This window comes from Rhincodon typus, chromosome 37 (assembly GCF_021869965.1).
Source record: "Rhincodon typus isolate 14 chromosome 37, sRhiTyp1.1, whole genome shotgun sequence".
NCBI lineage: Eukaryota > Metazoa > Chordata > Chondrichthyes > Orectolobiformes > Rhincodontidae > Rhincodon > Rhincodon typus.
The window spans coordinates 10,493,579-10,511,846 of NC_063368.1; the positions used below are offsets into that span (position 1 = coordinate 10,493,579).

The following is an 18,268-nucleotide window of genomic DNA, read 5'->3' on the forward strand; positions in this document are numbered from 1 at the left end:
TAAGAATGGGTAGTTAGTGCCGAGGATCATACGTCTGGTTGTATGAACTTTGGTGGGCGGACAGAAGGTGATGTGGGGGAGAGTGTGACTGTGGAAAACGGTCATAGAAAGATAAAAATAAACAGATACTGTAGACCACTGAGAGAATAGAAAGCTCGATTTGAAGAAATGCCATTCAGAATTGAAACTTAAGTTTTCAAACAACTGTGTTATTTTGGGAAACCGAAATGAAACAGCAGAGGATGATGAAAGAAAGTGGAAAAAAATGCAAAATCAATGAAACAAACCCTAAGAACTGATATTTTCATCAGGCTGGCTCGTAAGTTTGGAAAATCTGTAAAAGAAAAGGCAAATTCTCAGCCAAAAGCCTGGTAGATACTGACTAAAACTCAGCGATCGAGACACAGCATAAGAGAATCAAGCTGCCACACCTGAAGCCATGTAAACAGTGAGTGCTCTGCAGCTATCCTAGCTGACTTTATCAATACAGTATATGTCCTGTTTTCACTAAAGATGACGTTCCAAGTGTACTAACCAACCTTCTGCCTGACTGAAGTGGCTGCTTCCAATGTCTGAACCTGGTCATGAGCACTTATCATCCCACCAGCATCCACATCCAGAAGATCATCAGACGCTATTTCCACCACCTCCAGCAAGATGCCACCACCCAGACACATATTCCCCTCCCTTCCTTTGTCTGCCTTCCGCAGGGACCGTTCCCTCTGGGATACCCTGGTCCACTCTTCCTTCACCCCCCAGCCCCATGGCACTTTCTCCTGTAACCGGTAAAGGTGCAACACCTGCCCATTTACCTCCTCCTTCCCCACTATCCAAGGGCCCAAACATACCTTCCAGTTGAAGCAACACTTCACCTGCACTTTCCAGAATCTAGTCTACTGCATTCGCTACTCACAATGTGGTCTCCTTGAAGAAACGAAGTGTAGACTGAGTGACCGCTTCACAGGACATCTACGTTCTGCTTGCAAAAAAGACCCTTAGCTACCTGTTGCCTGCCACTTTAACACCCCACCCTGTTCCCTGGCCAACATCTCTGTCTCTGGATTGCTGCAGTGTTCCAGCGAAGCTTAATGCAAGCTGGAAGAACAACACCTCATTTTCCGCTTGGGGACTCTGCAGCCCTCTGGACTCGATATTGAGTTCAATAATTTTAGGGCCTAAACTCTCCTATGTCCTAGACCCCTACTCCACACACCAGGCCTTGTTATCACATAGCCTGCCATTATACATTACCTATTGTTAGTCATTAACAGTCCCCATTAACAACTATGCACCCTTCTGGCCAGATTGTTATCAACTCCTGTGTCTATTCAACTGCTCTTCTATTTTCGGAGATCTGTCCCAACGTTTACTGCCTACTCCATCCCCCTGCCTATATTCAGCATATAAACAGACGTTTTCCCAGTGACCATCAGTTCTGAGGAAGGGTCACTGGACCCGAAATGTTAACTCTGATTTTTTTCTTCACAGATGCTGCCAGACCTCCTGAGCTTTTCCAGCAACTTCTGTTTCTATTTCTGGTCATGAGCAGTTTATTCTCATGACTGCATCATTGAAGGACCTTGTCTTGACACTTTCCTGCAGCAATCTCAATAATCACAGGTTGACTATTCTCAGTTTATCCATACAGAAATATTTTAAACTGCCCACAGCAGCTTCTGATAGTTCTTTAAAAGTCATCAAGGTTTTGCTTAAGCTTCAAACTGGAATTTCTTTCCCTGTCTCGATCATTCTTCAAATTTCCCTGATATCACTATGAACTTTGACTTTTAATGTGTTAAAATGTGTTAAAGGCAGTTTAAATTTTAAGTAATTTCCTGATTTTCCATTTCCTTACGTTTGTAAGGTTAGTTCTCTTCAAGTTCACTCAATCCTTCCTTCATAATTCAGATCTTTGTCGCCAAGATCAGTCTCATGTCTCTGAGCAACACTTCTTCAAGTGTTTGGATTCCTCCCTTGTGTCCATAGTGATGGACACAGTCCATGGAGTATATTTTGCCTGTGCATTTTGGCTATTACCTTTTCTGACTTATGCCTATGTAATTCACCATTCTGTTGTCTCTGTTTGTCTTCTGTTCTTGATTAGTGAGACAACTTGAATGTAAAAGCTGCAAAGACTTGCAAATCTCATAACTTTATTCTTAGCAATTTCAATATAATTCAGTTGTTTTTGCTATCTGCAGCACTTGTCTGCAGTGAGAGTCAGTTTTGGCTAAGTTTAACCAAATTAGCACTGACAAAGTAATAAACCTGCTTCTTTCAAGTTTCTAGCTGTCACCTCCTGGGGTAGTGCGCTTGAAATCAAGCTCTGCTATTCTTGGAGACATCACAAAAGATACAGATTATAAAAGCCACTATCATACCAAAATTTAAAAACCAAAAGAACTGCAGACGCTGTAAAGCAGAAACAAAAACGAGAAATTGCTGGAAAAGCTCAACAGGTCTGGCAGCGTCTGTGGAGAGAAATCAGAGTTAACGTTTTGGGTCCAGTGACTGTTCAGAAATGTTAACTCTGATTTCTCTCCACAGAGCTTTTCCAGCAATTTCTGTCTTTGTTCCATTCCAAAATTTTTCTGCCTTCTAGACTCCGGTTGACAGAAAGCATGGTCCAAGTTTGCGTACTTAATTTGAATTGCTACTTATTATAAGTAAATTGACTCTAGCTATAGGCAAACAGTTATGAACCATTGGCATAATAGCTCTATGAATTAAATCTCAAATTCCCCTATAAACTTGCTCTATAGACATACACACACTTGTAGACAGAACAACAAGCACATGGAGGGAAAACTGGGAAAGCAGGTCACTAGTCTTTGTTTACAATATCTGATGAGGTGGTTCCTGCTGATCAGAAAGGACCATCTCAGCCTTCCTTTTCTGCATCCATTCACTCGTTTTCTAGAGGGACAGGGTGGTTGATTTTACTTGTAAAAGGTTTCTGACTTATCAATTAAAACTCACAGCTTACAACATCTGTTGAAGGCAAGTTAAACAGGTTTTCTTCAGGCTTAAAGAGGCCCTCACTTCAGTGAACTAAGAAAGGGGGCTCCCGGGCTGCTGCTAGCCTGTAATAAAAACTGAGAGAACTGCAGATGCTGTAAATCAGGAACAAAAACAAAGTTGTTGGAAACGCTCAGCAGGTCTGGCAGCATCTATGAAGGAAAAGACAAAGTTAACGTTTCGGGTCTGGTGACCCTTCCTCTTTGTTCTGAGGAAGGGTCACCGGACCCGAACATTAACTCTGTTTTTCCTTCACAGGTGCTGCGAGACCTGCTGAGCTTTTCCAGCAACAAATTTTTGTTGCTGCTAGTCTGTGTAGCTTTTCTGTGTCTTGTTCACAGGCCCAATCTGTTCAGCTACCTGATAACCAATCACGTGGCTGTTGGGAGGCAGCATACTGGTTACTAGTCCGCAAACAAACAAGCTTCTTATTACCAACCAAAGCTCTGTATACAACCCCTCAGCTCCAGTTCGTGTGCAAACTAAGCTTCAGTTACCGTTTGTGCAGGCAGATGTTATAAACGATGCTTGTTATGAGTGTCGAGTTACATGCTTTTCAAGCCTTACAGCAATTCTTGTAAATCCCTGATTTCAAAACAGTTCTTTCTCCTATCAGTCCACATTTTAAAATATTCAAAAATAAAACGATATGATCTTTACAAGTGGAGACACTGATTGGACAGCTCACGTTTCAGATTAATTTTTTGTCATCTAATATCCCTTTTTGTGACTTGCTCATGGTTTGGTTTACAGTGCTCCTGTGAAGCATCTTGGAACATTTTATTGTGTTACCGGCACTATATAAATAAAAGTTGTTCATTTTGATGTGAGTACTTAAATGACCTGCAGTGTCATACTTCATAAAAGATCTTTGAGCTGTCTAAATCCTGAATATCTGTCAGGACTCGGAAGAATTTGTGAACCAACATGCCTAAAAATGAAATGGATAAAACTAGGATCCTTAAACCCAACATTGTGGTGGCACATTGGTACTGGAATGTTAGTAAAAAGGTACATGATTCTTTAACAAAGTTTCTTTCCTTTAGACCTTCATAAGAGTTTGAAGTGAAACAAAAATGCCTGTCCCTTGAGGTTCAAAATGGAAGAGCTATAGAAATGGTTAAACAGTATTTCAGCCAGACTTCTAGCATTATGAGGCAATATTTAGGAGCAAAATATTGGTAGTGACAGGTGTTTAGTCTACTTGCAGGAGGGATTTTATTTTATCTGTTCCCCTTGCCAGCCATTTGTAGTGTTGTGTACGGAGACAGATTTCATGTTTAATGAGCTTTCTACTCTCGCCGAAACTGGAAAGATATGAAGTTTGCTTGGGATGATTTCTATGCAGCACATTGTGCAATTAGAGACTTATGTGCACATTTGATGAGAAACCCACTGTCCCTGTGGACCTGAAATGGGTCAAACTGTTCCCTTTGTAATGGTGAGCTGCCAAGTTCCAGAGGATTGTGTAAACAAATTTGTTCATAACACTCAGCAATTAGCCATACTGAGTTGGAGGATTGTTAAAACAGTAAATAATTGTAAGCTCTTGGACTGAAGCTCCAAGTACATCAACCCACATGCTGTTACTTCTACTCTGTATCTTCACTACATTGAAATCAATACTCTTTGCACAAATGCCCACACTACTACTGTTTCTCTGGAACTGTGAACTGTGAAAGTACTTATCTTCTTTTATCTTCCTGGTCTCCTGCAACTTTTAAGAAACTTAAACTAAAATATTGCCTTATGATTAGTTCATGATTTTCCTTGTCTTGTATTCTTTTCAAGCTTAGTAATGTACAGGACAGAAAGAACTTGCATTTATATTGTACCTCTCATGACTCTAGGATGCACTGAGCATCTCTTTGTCAATGTATTAGAACACCGACTCTTCTTCTAGGTTCATTAATTAGAACAAAAAGTCTTTGATCTCTGTGAGAATGAATAATGAGTTTTCCTGAAATTATTGAAAGATTAAGTTGCAGTAAGATATAATGATAAGTATATGTTTAATTGCAAGAAGTAATTGAGGGTGGCATCTTTTATGAGCATGAGCCAATGTGTGAATACTATAATATTATTGATAGGTCTAGAGTGTGATTTTTATTTAGATACATTAATATCCTAATCTTTCGTGTCAGGACAACTGCTTCTGCAGCTTGAGGCATGTGTCCAAGCTGGCGTGTTGACCCGCTGCTGATATGCTCGAGGATGTCACTGAAAAGCTGCAGAACACCCTCCGTGGGAAGTGTGAGCAGCCTGCAGTTGTGGTCCACACGACATAGGCAGAAAAATGGAGGTGGTCTTGAAGTCAGAAGTTGGGAAACTAGGTACTAAAGTAGCAAGCAGGACTTCAACATTACTGATCACTGAATCACTCCTACTACTATGTGAGAGAGAATATTACACAGGATAAGACAGATGAATATCCGGCTGGAAGAATGATTGTTGGGTCACTGGGACCAGCTCTGGAGAGATCACTTTTAGAGGCTGGGAGGGTTGCACTTAAATAAAACTGGGACTGAATTCCCTAGAATTCGAACTGGCTGCTTATGGCCGCATGGTTCTCTTTAAATTCTTGATTTTTTTTTTTAAAAAAAGGTGGGTTTTGGCTAACAGACTGCTTCTTGAGGTCTGAACTGCACCTATCATGTGTTCGCCTGCCAGGATCTTTTGAGGTCAGTGCAATTTTCACGCACCAAAATGGGGTCATAAAGCGGGAAAAAAGAAGTTTGGAAAGCGGTCATATAAGATTTTTGTGGAAAGGAAGGCAAGAGGTAGAAGTTGCAGTAATGATCATGGAGGGCATTCATTTTATTTGATTTGATTTATTACTGTCATGTGTCCTGAGGTACAATGAAAAGTGTTGTCTTACATGCCTTACAGGCAGATTGTACTATGCAAGTGCAACAGGGTGACAGAACAGAGTGCAGGATACAGTGTTACAGTAGGTGCAGAGAGAGATTAACATTAAAGAGGTCCATTCAAAAGTCTGATAACAGCAGGGAAGAAGCTGTTCTTGAATCTATTCATGCGTGCATTCAAACTTTTATATGTTCTGCCCAATGGAAGAGGGTGGAAGACAGTATAACCAGGGTGGGAGGGGTTTGATTATGTTGGTTGCTTTCCTGATGCAGCGGGGTGTATAGCTGAAGTCAGTGGATGAGAGGCTGGTCTGCGTGATAGACTGGGCTCTGTTCGACTTTGCTTTGCGGATGTGTATGTTGTGTAAGCCTCGCCACAAATGATGGGTGTTCCATGTGGTTAGTCTGGGTCTCAAGCTTAGTTTGGTATTGCTTCTTGGTGTCCCTGATGGCCTCACGAAGGTCGTACCTGGATTTCCTGTGTAGGTCAGGGTCACCTGATTTGAATGCCTCAGATCTGGACTTCAGTGGAAGAGTGGATCTCCTAGTTCATCCATGGTTTCTGGTTGAGGACTGTTGGATTAACTTGTTCGGCACGCAGTCATCTGTACACTTACTAATGAAGCCTGTAAAGGTAGTGGCACACTCATTCTAGTCAACTGACTGTAAGCAATCACCTAGAAGCCCTTCCATTTCCTGAGACCAGCACTATACTGGGTTCTAACTGTTCAGTTTCTGCTTGTCAGCTGGGAGGAGGAGCACAACGTTGTGGTCTGATTTTCCAAAATGTGAACGGGGAATGGAGTGGTAGGCATCTTTGGCTGTGTAGCAATGGTCAAGGATGTTCAGACCTCTGGTAGGAAAATGTGTTGGTGACATTTGTGTTACTGAATGTGGAGCATGCTCCAGAGAGGTCAAGTACAGAATTGATTTACCGAGAAGTAAGGAACAATGAAGCTCCATTATAGAAACATGCAAGAATTATTGTAGTTATAATGATTGACATGTTTTATTCAATTATAAACTTGGATGGTGGCAGTGAAAAGGGCAAATATGGGGGAAAGAGTTCCCCAGATGTATACAGGAGAATTTTCTACAATGGTGTAATTCCAGTCCAGTGTGAGAGCCACTATATCTGTTATTGGAAATGAGGTGAATCAAGTATCATTAGGAGACCATTTAGGGACAAGCAACCATTGTGCATAAATCATAAGGTTTAGGTTGTCTATGGAAAAGCAGCCAAGGTATATTCCCTCAAAGTCAGGTAGAATGACATGAGCTATCTCTGCACATGAGCTATGAAACTCATTTTTTTGTGAAATGATGCTCATGGCTCACTATTGCCCTTTCACAAACGAACACTGATTCTGACCAGACGGATAGAAAGCCCTCCAAGTTGAAACTTGGCTCATCCAGAAACAATCACATAACCAGATTCTCACCTTAGCTTCTGTAATTTCTCGATAATCTTGCTCCAGTCTAGTAAAGATTTCAAAGCTGCTAACATTACAGTCAGATGCCATATTGGACTAAAATCTCAAATCTCAACCTCTTTCGTGGGGTAGTTTCAGGAAGAAACCTTGTATTTACCTGAAAAGTAGATCAACTGCATTGCTGTGTCTTCAACAACCACAAAAAAGATTCTGCCTGTAGTCAGCTGAACCTGCCTGAATCCACACTCCAAGAGAAAAGAACCTTCACTGGAACAAAAGCAGAAGTTGCTGGAAAAGCACAGCAGGTCTGGCAGCATCTGTGAAGAAAAGAATCAGTGTTAACGTTTCAGGTCCGATGATAACCCTAACCTTCACTGGACTCTTGGACTCGGACAAAAATCACCTGAATCAATGTCCGTAGGTTTGTTTGTTTTTTAAATTGTTCTTAATTGTATCCTGTTTTCTTTATTCCTTGTGTGATTCCTTGTGTGTTGTGACATTCATGCCTTGGTTTTGAATAAACGTGTAAATCGTCCTGCTGATTTAACTCTGAAGATTTTGCTGTGGTAATTTTGAAATTAAGCTTCACAAATAGTGATGTGCAGGGCAGAATTTCACAGTTTGTAGGCGATTCGAAACTTGGAAGCATTGAAAACTGAGAACATAGTTTAGACCTTCAATAGAAGCATACAGAAGTTAGTGGAATGAATCGGTGGACAAGTGACAGAATATATGCATTAGTTATTGAAAGTAGCAGGAGAAGTTGAGAAAGTGGCAAATAAAACATCTGGTATCCTAGGGATAGTAGGAACTGTAGATGCTGGAGAATCTGAGATCTGACATTTTCTGAAGAAGGATCTAGGCCCGAAACGTCAGCTTTCCTGCTCCTCTGATGCTGCTTGGCCTGCTGTGTTCATCCAGCTCTACACCTTGTTATCTGGTATCCTACGCTTTATAATCAGTGGGATTGAGTACAAGAGCAAGTTTGGAGGTTAAGTTGAATTTGTAGAAGGCACCAGTTTAGTCTCAGCTGGAGTGTTGAGTCGGGTCTGTGTGCCATACTTTAGGAAAGAATGTGAAGATATTGAACAGAATGAGAATAGTTTCAGGGGTGAGGAACTTCAGTTAAAAAGACCAATTCGAAACGTTGGGACGACTTTCCTTGGAGAAGAGAAGGCTAAATGGAAATTTGATAGAGGTGTTCAAAATCATGAGGAGTCTGGACAGTATAGTAAGGAAAAACTTCTGCTTGTAAAAAGGCTTTTAAAATGAGATGGCTAGATTTAAAGTAATTGGCAAAAGAAGCAGTGTGAGGGAAAAAAAAACAAATGCAGGGGCAAAGAGAATCAAGGGAATGTGGCGTTTGATTAGGAAATTGGAATGAATGTAGAAGTTAAGCCACAACCTTATTGAATGGCAGGCTAGGCTCCAACTACTGCTTGTCCTATTCCTCCTGTTTTTTTATGTTCTGAATTATGGTTTAGCATTGAAGGATGTGTGTGCAGTAGACAGCAGTAGACAACAGTCCAGACAGTATTGTGGGCAATATTGAGAATCGATTTAGTTTTACTGCTGGATGACCGCCTTGTTGCAAACTGCAGGTCGACTCCTCCTAGACACTCAACTCCCTAGGTACAGCACTAGTCATGTTTACTAATTGCTATTTAATCATTTTCTGCTGTATTTTAACCACTCACATGTTTTATGGCCATTGCCTAGCTTCCAAAAATCTCTTGAATACTGGCGTTTGTTGAACCTCTATTGCCACAGAAAGGAAATATGAAAAGAAACTTGTAGCATCATTTATCACTATCTGAATCAAATCTTCTATTGTCGCTTTGGACAATCAGAAGCTGATTAATTGAACAGTGTGGCTGGATTTAAATTTGCTCGCTATAATATGAAACTTATAAATCTTGGTAACAAGGTTGGTGGGCAGGTAAAAACAGTTGCGAAAGGTAGACAAAGTCTTGGCACGGTGATATTCCAAATGCTAACAGTCATCTTACAATTTTAATGGAATAAATTAACTTTAATAACGTTATGAAGATAATCTTAATCGTCAAGCATGAACTGGATCCTTTTTCATCAATCCCATTAATGCTTTGAATGGTATCTCCACTGTTCTGTGCACCAGGTTGTGCTTTAATGCAGGGGATCGTGAAAAGCAGTATATAAGGTTGCCTTCCTGCATTCATATTGCCAGCACAGGCATCCTTACCATGATTTCTAATTGTTTCTGTTTTTTGATGCTGTTCTCAAAAGGAAACCTTTTTGCTTACACAGTGGACTGCTACCGATGGACCGCATCTTACTCTCTTTCAGAGACATTCGTATAAGGGTGATATATGGTTTCTTTCCGAATTTGAGGGACTGAAGCAAATTGCTGAAATTAACAGAATTGACTTGAAATCAATACAGGCATTTTAACACAATCCATGTGTTTCTCTTTAAATTACTACTATTTCAATTCCTTAGATCAAAGTGAAGTATCTGTGCCAAGCCTCCCGCTAGTGTCTGTTATTGTTATATGATGGACTGTTTGTTCAATCTGCTGGTGCCCATTGGAAACAGGCTTGGATCTTTCTACATTTATTTAGCAAAGTTATTTTAATGGCCATCTTGCAGGGGAGACTTAAGTGTGCATTTAGGCTGGATGTGAGCCCAGGTGCACAGTGGTTAAATGACCATGAACCAGTCCACATTCACCTACTGTATCAGATGGAGAAGTCCTGACCTTTCTCTCCACCTTTTTCATGTCTGTTTCTAATTCACAGTTGTTCAGCAAACAGCGCTCTGTTGGAGTGAATCACTTGAGCAATAGTGGCGAGACACCACTTCACATTGCGTGTCGACTGGGAAAAACTGATGTAGCTAAATCCCTGCTCCACTGCCAAGCCAGTTGTAATGTTGTTGGATCGAATGGTTATCCAATCCATACAGCCATGAAGTTCATCCAGGCAGGGTAAGGGCAAGAAATGTTTTAATCTCCGGCTCCTCCATTTTTACTTTCCTTCAAATGCTGCTTAATTACTGCATGTGGTTCTGTTTCGAACCCTGCCCCATCCTTCAAATTTATTCATCTCCCTTTCTGTTGTTAACGATGTACACACACACTGCCTGTTTCAATGCAGCAAATTAGATGACAGCCATTTTCTGGTTTGTTTCTCAGCAACTGCCTGGACCAAACAGTGTCAACCTGCCCTGTTTTTAAAAAAAAAAAAAATGTTGGCAATGAACTGTCAGTCATCATTAACTAGTGTGTTCTTTATGGTAACACCTCTATCTATTTGAAATTCATTTGCCGAATAATCTGCACGTTTTTTTTCCTCTTGCATTATAAATGTCTTCCTTTTACTTTGGTACCTTTCCACAGAATCCCTACAGTGTGAAAACAGGCCCTTCGGCCCGACAAGTCCACACCGACCCTCAGAGCATCCCACCCTGACCCATTCCCTAAACCCACCTAATCTACACATCCCTGAATACAATGGGGCAATTTAGCATGGTCAATCCACCTCGCCTCCATATCTTTGGAGTATGGGAGGAAACCAGAACACCAGAAGGTAACCCACGCAGACATTGGGAGAACGTGCAAACTCCACACAGACAGTTGCCCGAGGGGGAATCGAACCCAGGCCCCTGGAGCTATGAAGCAGCAGTACCACCCTACTTCTTGTGAATTATCCTCAAGAATGTAAGAATAAAAACTTTGACAAAATGTGTCCTTTTTCGGCAATACTCAAGTTCCATGATAGTTCATTCTTGGGCTATGGGTAGTGACAGCTGGTGAGCTTTTTTTATATTTTTGTCAGTTTTCATGCGTCAGCTTGATTCTCAAGCTGAACTATGGGGTGCATCACATTTGTGATAGAATCTTGACCTCTCCTATATGGATGTACACTTTGCCGAGGGATCCAGAACTGGAATTCTGATCATTTCCAGGCCACCACTTTGCTGAATTTACCACCGCCAATGCTGTTTTGACTGACAATAAACCTGAAAACTTGACTAAGAAAAACTGATGTAGCCAAATTTGTTGGCAAGCCAGTTATAATGCTGCTATTGGAAAGGTGTTGTTAAACTTGAAAGGGTTCAGGAAAGATTTACAAGGATGTTGCCAGGGTTGGAGGGTTTGAGCTATACGGACAGGCTGAATAGTCTGGTTCTATTTTCCTTGGAGGGTCGGAGACAGAGGGGTGACCTTATAGAAGCTTATAAAATCGTGAGGGGCATGGATGGGGTGAATAATCAAGGTCTTTCCCCAAGGGTAGGGGAGTCTTAAACCTATGCCCTCTAGTTTTAGGTGAGAGGGGAAAGATTTAAAAGGGACCTAACGGGCAGAGGGTGGTGCACGTATGCCGTGAACTGCCAGAGGAAGTGATAGAGGCTGGTACAATTACAATATTTAAAATGCACCTGGATCAATACATGAATAGGAAGGGTTTAGAGGGATATGGGTCAAATGCTGGCAAATGGGACTAGATTAATTTAGGACATCTGGTCAGCATTTAATAGTTGGACTGAAGGATCTGTTTCCATGCTGTATGACTCTCTATAATACTTTTGGATTGCATGGTTGCATAATCATTACAAAACTTATCAATGTGAAACATTACCTTTGCTTCCTTTTACACAGATGCTGAGAGTTTTCAGTAGTTTCAGTTTTTAACGGCTGATTTGTAGCATCACACTATTTTGTTTCTGAGCTTTTTCTTAGAATGAAAACCTTGGGATGATTACAGCACGGAAAAAAGTCTTTCAGCCCATCGTGTCTGTACCATCTGTCTGCAAGTCTCAGCCAGTCCTACTCTCCTATCTGTTCCCCTTAGCCTAGTATACACACACACTCAAACTGCTTATCCGATTTCTTTTCAAAAGCAACAATTGAATCTGATGCCATTACTCCATCATGGTATGTTTTCCAGATTGTAACCACTGCTGCGTAAAAATGTTTTCCCTCACGTTGGTTCTGTTGCTAATTACTTTAACTTGGTGATCTTTGGTTTTTGACAGTTCCACCCAATGGGAACAGTTTCTCCCTATCTACTTTGCGTTGACTCACCGTGATTTTGGAAACCTCTATTAGATCTCCTCTCGACCTTCTCTCCTTTAAGGAGAACAAGTCAGCTTCTCCAATCTATACCTGTAACTGAAATCCCTCATCCCTAAATTATTCCTGCACCCTCTCTAAGGTATTAACATCCTTCCTGAAGTGTGATGCCCATAATTGGGTACAGTGCTTCTCCTGTTGAGGCCAAACCTGTGTTTATAAAGGTTCATATAACTTCCTTTCTTTTTGTACCGTATGCCTCTATCTATAAAACTTAAGAGCCTACATGTCTTTAAAAGCTCTATTTTCAAACTGCCCTGTCATCTTCAATGAATTATGCGCATATACCCGAAGTCTCTCTGTTCTTGCGCTACGTTTACAATTTAACCTTTTTATTTGTATTTTCTTTCTTTTTGTTCTTCTGAACAAATCTGCGTCCTCTTGAAATCCATCTCTGTCCTCCTCAAAATTCAAAATACTTTTCAAATTGTGTGTCATTTACAGATTTTGAATTGTGCCCTGTGCAACCAAGACAAAGGCATTAAAATATCAAGGAAAGCAATAGTCCCAGTACTGACTGCTGGGGAACCTACTGGATCCCTTCTTCCAGTCCGAGAAATAACCCTTCACCACTATTGTCTGTTCTCTAACTGTGATAATAGTCAATTGTGTTTTCTGAGACAATTGACCTACAAGGCTAGAGTTGGCATTTATAATGTAGTTGCTAAGAGACGCCAATCTACCAATTGGGATATTTTTGCCCATTACTTGGGCATACTTGTAATTATTTGCCATTTTATTTTGAAATATTCCTTTTACAGTTACAGTGTTGATCAAAATGCCACTTCAATTCTGTGTAAGTTTCACACAGATAAGATATAACTTTGTCACTGAAAATCTCTGCAGGTCAAGACACATGATGTGACTGTGGTTTCTGGGAAATGTTGAGGATGTTGGACAATGAAACACTTTCTCATCTGTTCCTGTTGCTGTCATTAGCTATTTAGAGATTTAAATGGAAAATTAAAATCATACCATGGCATTAATTGATTGTAATTCAGTTGGAAAGGGCATTGGGATCAGGAGGATTCGAGGTTTAATTCCTGGTTTGTGCTAAAATTGATGGCATTAGCTGGAGCAGCAATAGGGGCATCCCTTGATTATAGTGCCTTTAAATTAGAAGGAAAAGAATCAGTAAGAACTGAAGCTCCTGGCTGATGTTCAGGAGTCTTGAAGTGTGCTAATGGTTCCTTGATGGTACAAAACCTGAGAATTGTTGATAAAAGAGACATGCTTCTGTCTTGCACTCATCAGCACAGGTGCAAGAATGCCAAATTTCAAAGGGAGCAGCATGCTCTTAAGATTTGGTATTCTTGCATCTGGTCTGATGAATTGAAGATGAAAATCTTAGCAGTATGTCTCTCTTTTAAGCATACCTCAAGAGTAAGTCATGCTTGATCATGGTTATCCAGCCAGTCATTGACCAGTCACTCTGATATTCAGCTTCAAGGCTATCACACAAAAAATATCATTGTTGTATAGGAAGGTGTATTTGCTCATTACCTTCATGAGAGAACAGGGAGAGAGGAACGAGACACTTCACTTTGGGCCAAGTCGCATCTTTCAGATGTTCCATTTAATACTTGGGTTGTTTTATTGTGATCTCAATTATTCTTAACCATCTGACTGTAAATGTGTGGCCCAATTTGTGTAATGCTAGCACCAGTCATCTCTCCTATTCATTTCCCTGTAGGTGTGCTGAGGCTATCCTAGAAGCAGACCCAAGTCAAATCTCAACTGAAGATGCTCATTATGGAGGGACACCCCTTCATTGGGCCAAGAAATCAGATGTAAGTTTTTTTTTTTCTCTCCCTACAATGCAGTTCATAGACTTCTCCACCTGGGACTTTGGTACTTAAGAATTGTGATGACATTAGAGTGAGTTTTGGATGATCAGTGCATTCCTGATTTTGCAGCCTTTGTTTGCGATCAGCATGTAATTGTGTCAATCACTAGTTAACATTTCCATACTTTGTGCTTGATCTTTGTAGATTTTGTTCAAAGTGTATATATTGACAATGAAATACTCTGCATATAAATCAGAGCAGAAATTACAAATGAGACTCAGGCTTGTATATGGCTAGTCGGCTCATTGTGTAAATGTATTCAATGGTATAATCCTGTGGTATACCAAACAGAAAGGGTACAGACGCATCTCTGATCTGTGTTGAGTTTAGCCACACTTTTCTAGAGCACTGTAGTTACATTTAATGTTCCTGGGCTAACAGAAGGGAATCAAATCTAGCTGTCAAGTGGCCTGAGTTAGTCGGGCTTCACCTGAAGTACATCACAAGGCTCATTAGGGTAAAGACCTATCGGTATTTAGAAATGAAGAAACAGAAGAAGGTCATTTAGCCTCTTGAGCCCTGTTTTGTCATTCAATGACACCATAACATATTGTCATAAATGGCCTAAACCCATATACTGCCCTCTGCTCCATTTCCATTAATATCTTCTGACTAAATCAATTCTCTCAGTCTCGGACTAAAAATTAACAGTTGAACAAGTGATGATTGCTGCTTGTTAGAGAGTTCCAAACTGGGAATTACATGAAGAAAAGTACTGGCAGATCCCTCTTGGTTTTGGAGCCACATTTGAGCACAAGCCAGTTCTATTGGACTAAAGGGAATTATGACCGTTCACAGTTGGAAGAGTCGTTCACAGTGCTGGCAAATCGGGAATCATGTTATACAGTGTTTGTACTGAAGTCTAACAGTGAATGATTGACAAATGTTGAGTTATTGTTGAGCATTAATTCTCTTGGGAAAGAAGAAAACACTTGCGAAAATACAGCTGTGTCACCTTCACAGATATTGATTGTTTCTCACTTCATTGGGAGGAGCAGAATTCTGCTTCTCTTTGTAATGAATGACTTGCTAACAAAATGCCCAAAACATATAGAATTCCTAGAATTAAGCTTTGTTAATTGCGGAGGCTAAATATTGTTCAGTTTTTCATTCAAAGGACTTATCGTCCAAAGTTCTCAAGCTTACATTAAAATTAAGATGAAGAGCCAGTTTAAGAGCTTGAACAGATTGTGGTGAACTATCTTCCCATTGTGCAGGAAGATGTCAACTTTTCCTCAGTGGCAGCACTCTAGCCTCTGAGTCAGGATATGAGTTCAAGTCCCACTCCAGAAGCCTGAACACAATGGAGGTTGATACTTCTTTGTGTTACTAAGGAAGTGTTGTCTTTTTTTTAATCAACCAGAGATGTAATTAAATGCCTCTGGAACAGGTGGGACTTGAATGCAGTTTCAGAGATAGGGACACTACTGCTGCATCACCAGAGCCCAGTTAGAAGTGTTTTTTTTAATATTCTCTGTTCAGCCTATTCAGAGATGTTGTTAAATGCCTCTGGACGAGGTGGGACTTGAACCCAGGTCTCCTGGCTCAAAGGACTTGGACCTCTCTGTCTCCATCTCTGGTGACCGCCTCAAAACAGATATCTATTTCAAGCCCACCGACTCCCACAGCTACCTAGACTAACCTCCTCTCGCCCACTTTCCCGCAAGAATGCGATCCCCTACTCCCATTTCCTCCGGCTCCGTCGCGTCCGCTCCCAAGATGGGGCGTTCCACTCCCGAACATCCCAGATGTCCTCTTATTTCAAGGACCGCAACTTCCCCTCTTCAGTGTTAGAAGATGTTCTTGACCGCATCTCTTGCGTTTCCTGCGCCTCTGCCCTCACATCCCCTCCCCGCAAAGACAGAATCCCCCTTGTCCTCACATATCACCCCACTAACCTCCGGATTCAACATATCATTCTCCGCCACTTCTGCCACCTGCAATCTGACCCCACAACCAAGGATATATTTCCTTCCCCACCCCTGTCTGCCTCCCATAGGGACCGCTCTCTCCACGACTTCCTCGTCCGCTCCACACTCCCCTCTAGTCCCACCACCCACGGCACCTTTCCCTGCAACCGCAGGAAGTGCTACACCTGCCCCTACCCCTCCCCCCTCACCTGCAGCCAAGGAGCCAAAAAAACTTTCCACATCAGACAGGGGTTCACCTGCACATCTACTAATGTGGTCTGCTGCATGTGCTGCCCCCGATGTGGCCTCCTGTACATCGGTGAGACCAAGCGGAGGCTCGGAGACCGCTTTGTGGAGCACCTGCGCTCTGTTTGCAACAAACAACAAGACCTTCCAGTCGTGAACCACTTCAACTCCCCCTCCCACTCCTGGATGTCATGTCCATCCTGGGCCTCCTCCAGTGTCACAACGACGCCACCCAGAAACTGGAGGGGCAGCACCTCATATTCTGCCTTGGGACCCTACAACCCAGTGGTCTCAATGTGGTCTTTACTAGTTTCAAAATCTCCCCACCTCTGGCCTCATCCTATGACCAACTCTCCCTCTTATCCCCACCTCCTTGACCTGACACAACCTGCCCATCTTCTCTCCCACCTATCCGCTCCTCCCACCTCACTGACCAATCCCCATCACTGCCTACCTGCATTCAACTATCACCATCCCACCTACCTTCCCCAGCCCCACCCCTCCTCTCTCGATTTATTTCAGAGCTCCCTTTCCCTCCCCCATTTCTGAAGAAGGGTCCCGATCCGTAACGTCAACTTTCCTGCGCCTCTGACGCTCCATGGCCTACTGTGTTCCTCCAGCTCTACACTGTGTTATCTCCTAGCTCGGAGATTAGGGAACTGCCACTGTGCCACAAGAGCCGTTTAGTGCTGTCTTTTGAAGTATTTTTTATTTAACCTATTTTTCCTAATCAACCCGTTCAGAGATGTTACACATCTTTGCAGCTGTTGGTACTTGAATCCGGGCCTCCCAGTTGAGGGATAGGGACAGTACCATTGCACCACAGGACAGTCCAGGTGTTGTCTTTGAGAGGAGATTTGTAACAGGTCCAACCTGTCCTCTCAGGTTTGTGGCGTTAAAGAAGTGCAGGGGAATGGTTCCATTGTTCTGACTAACATTAGTCCCTCAATTAATGTGAAATCAGATTATCTGGTCAATTATCACATTGTTTTTTGTGGTACCTTGCTGGTGAATTGGCCATTTGTTTCTCTACAGCATTGACAATGATTCAAAACAACTACATGTGCTATTTATCTGTGGGAAGTGCACCCAACTCCAGCTCCTCGGAAACCGCGTTAAGGAACTGGAGCTGGAGCTGGATGAACTTCGGATCATTCGGGAGGCTGAGAGGGTAATTGAGAGGAGTTACAGGGAGGTATCACACCTCAGGTGCAGGAAAAAAGTAGATGAGTTACAGTCAGGGGACAGAAAGGGAACAGGCAGACAGTGCAGGGATCCCCTGTGGCCGTTCCCCTCAAAAACAAGTATACCGTTTTGGATACTGTTGGGGGGAATGACTTACCAGGGGTAAGCCATGGGGTACAGGTCTCTGGCACAGAGTCTGTCCCTGTTGCTCAGAAGGGAAGGGGGGGTGCAGAGGAGGAGAGCATTAGTCATTGGGGACTCCATAGTTAGGGGGACAGATAGGAGATTCTGTGGGAACGAGAGAGACTCGCGGTTGGTGTGTTGCCTCCCAGGTGCCGGGGTCGGTGATGTCTCGGATCGTGTTTTCAGGATCCTTAAGGGGGAGGGGGAGCAGCCCCAAGTCGTGGTCCACATAGGCAGGAAAGGGGATGGGGATGTAAGGCAGAAATTCAAGGAGCTAGGGTGGAAGATTAGAGCTAGAACAAACAGAGTTGTTATCTCTGGTTTGTTACCCGTGCCACATGCTAGCGAGGCGAGGAATCGGGAGAGAGAGCAGTTGAACACATGGCTACAGGGATGGTGCAGGAGGGAGGGATTCAGATACCTGGATAATTGGGGCTCATTCTGGGGTAGGTGGGACCTCTACAAA

General features: G+C 42.3%; 1 protein-coding gene across 4 annotated transcripts in view; it reads left to right on the plus strand.

Moving 5' to 3' along the window:
- Positions 1 to 18,268, plus strand: part of pla2g6 (phospholipase A2, group VI (cytosolic, calcium-independent)) — a 71,371-nt gene that overhangs the window by 25,207 nt on the left and 27,896 nt on the right. For all 4 annotated transcript variants that reach the window (XM_048617594.1, XM_048617597.1, XM_048617595.1 and 1 more), the window contains exons 6-7: positions 10,096 to 10,283; positions 14,125 to 14,221. In XM_048617594.1, coding sequence (XP_048473551.1) covers positions 10,096 to 10,283; positions 14,125 to 14,221 — 285 coding nt within the window. The remainder of the gene's footprint in view (positions 1 to 10,095; positions 10,284 to 14,124; positions 14,222 to 18,268) is intronic.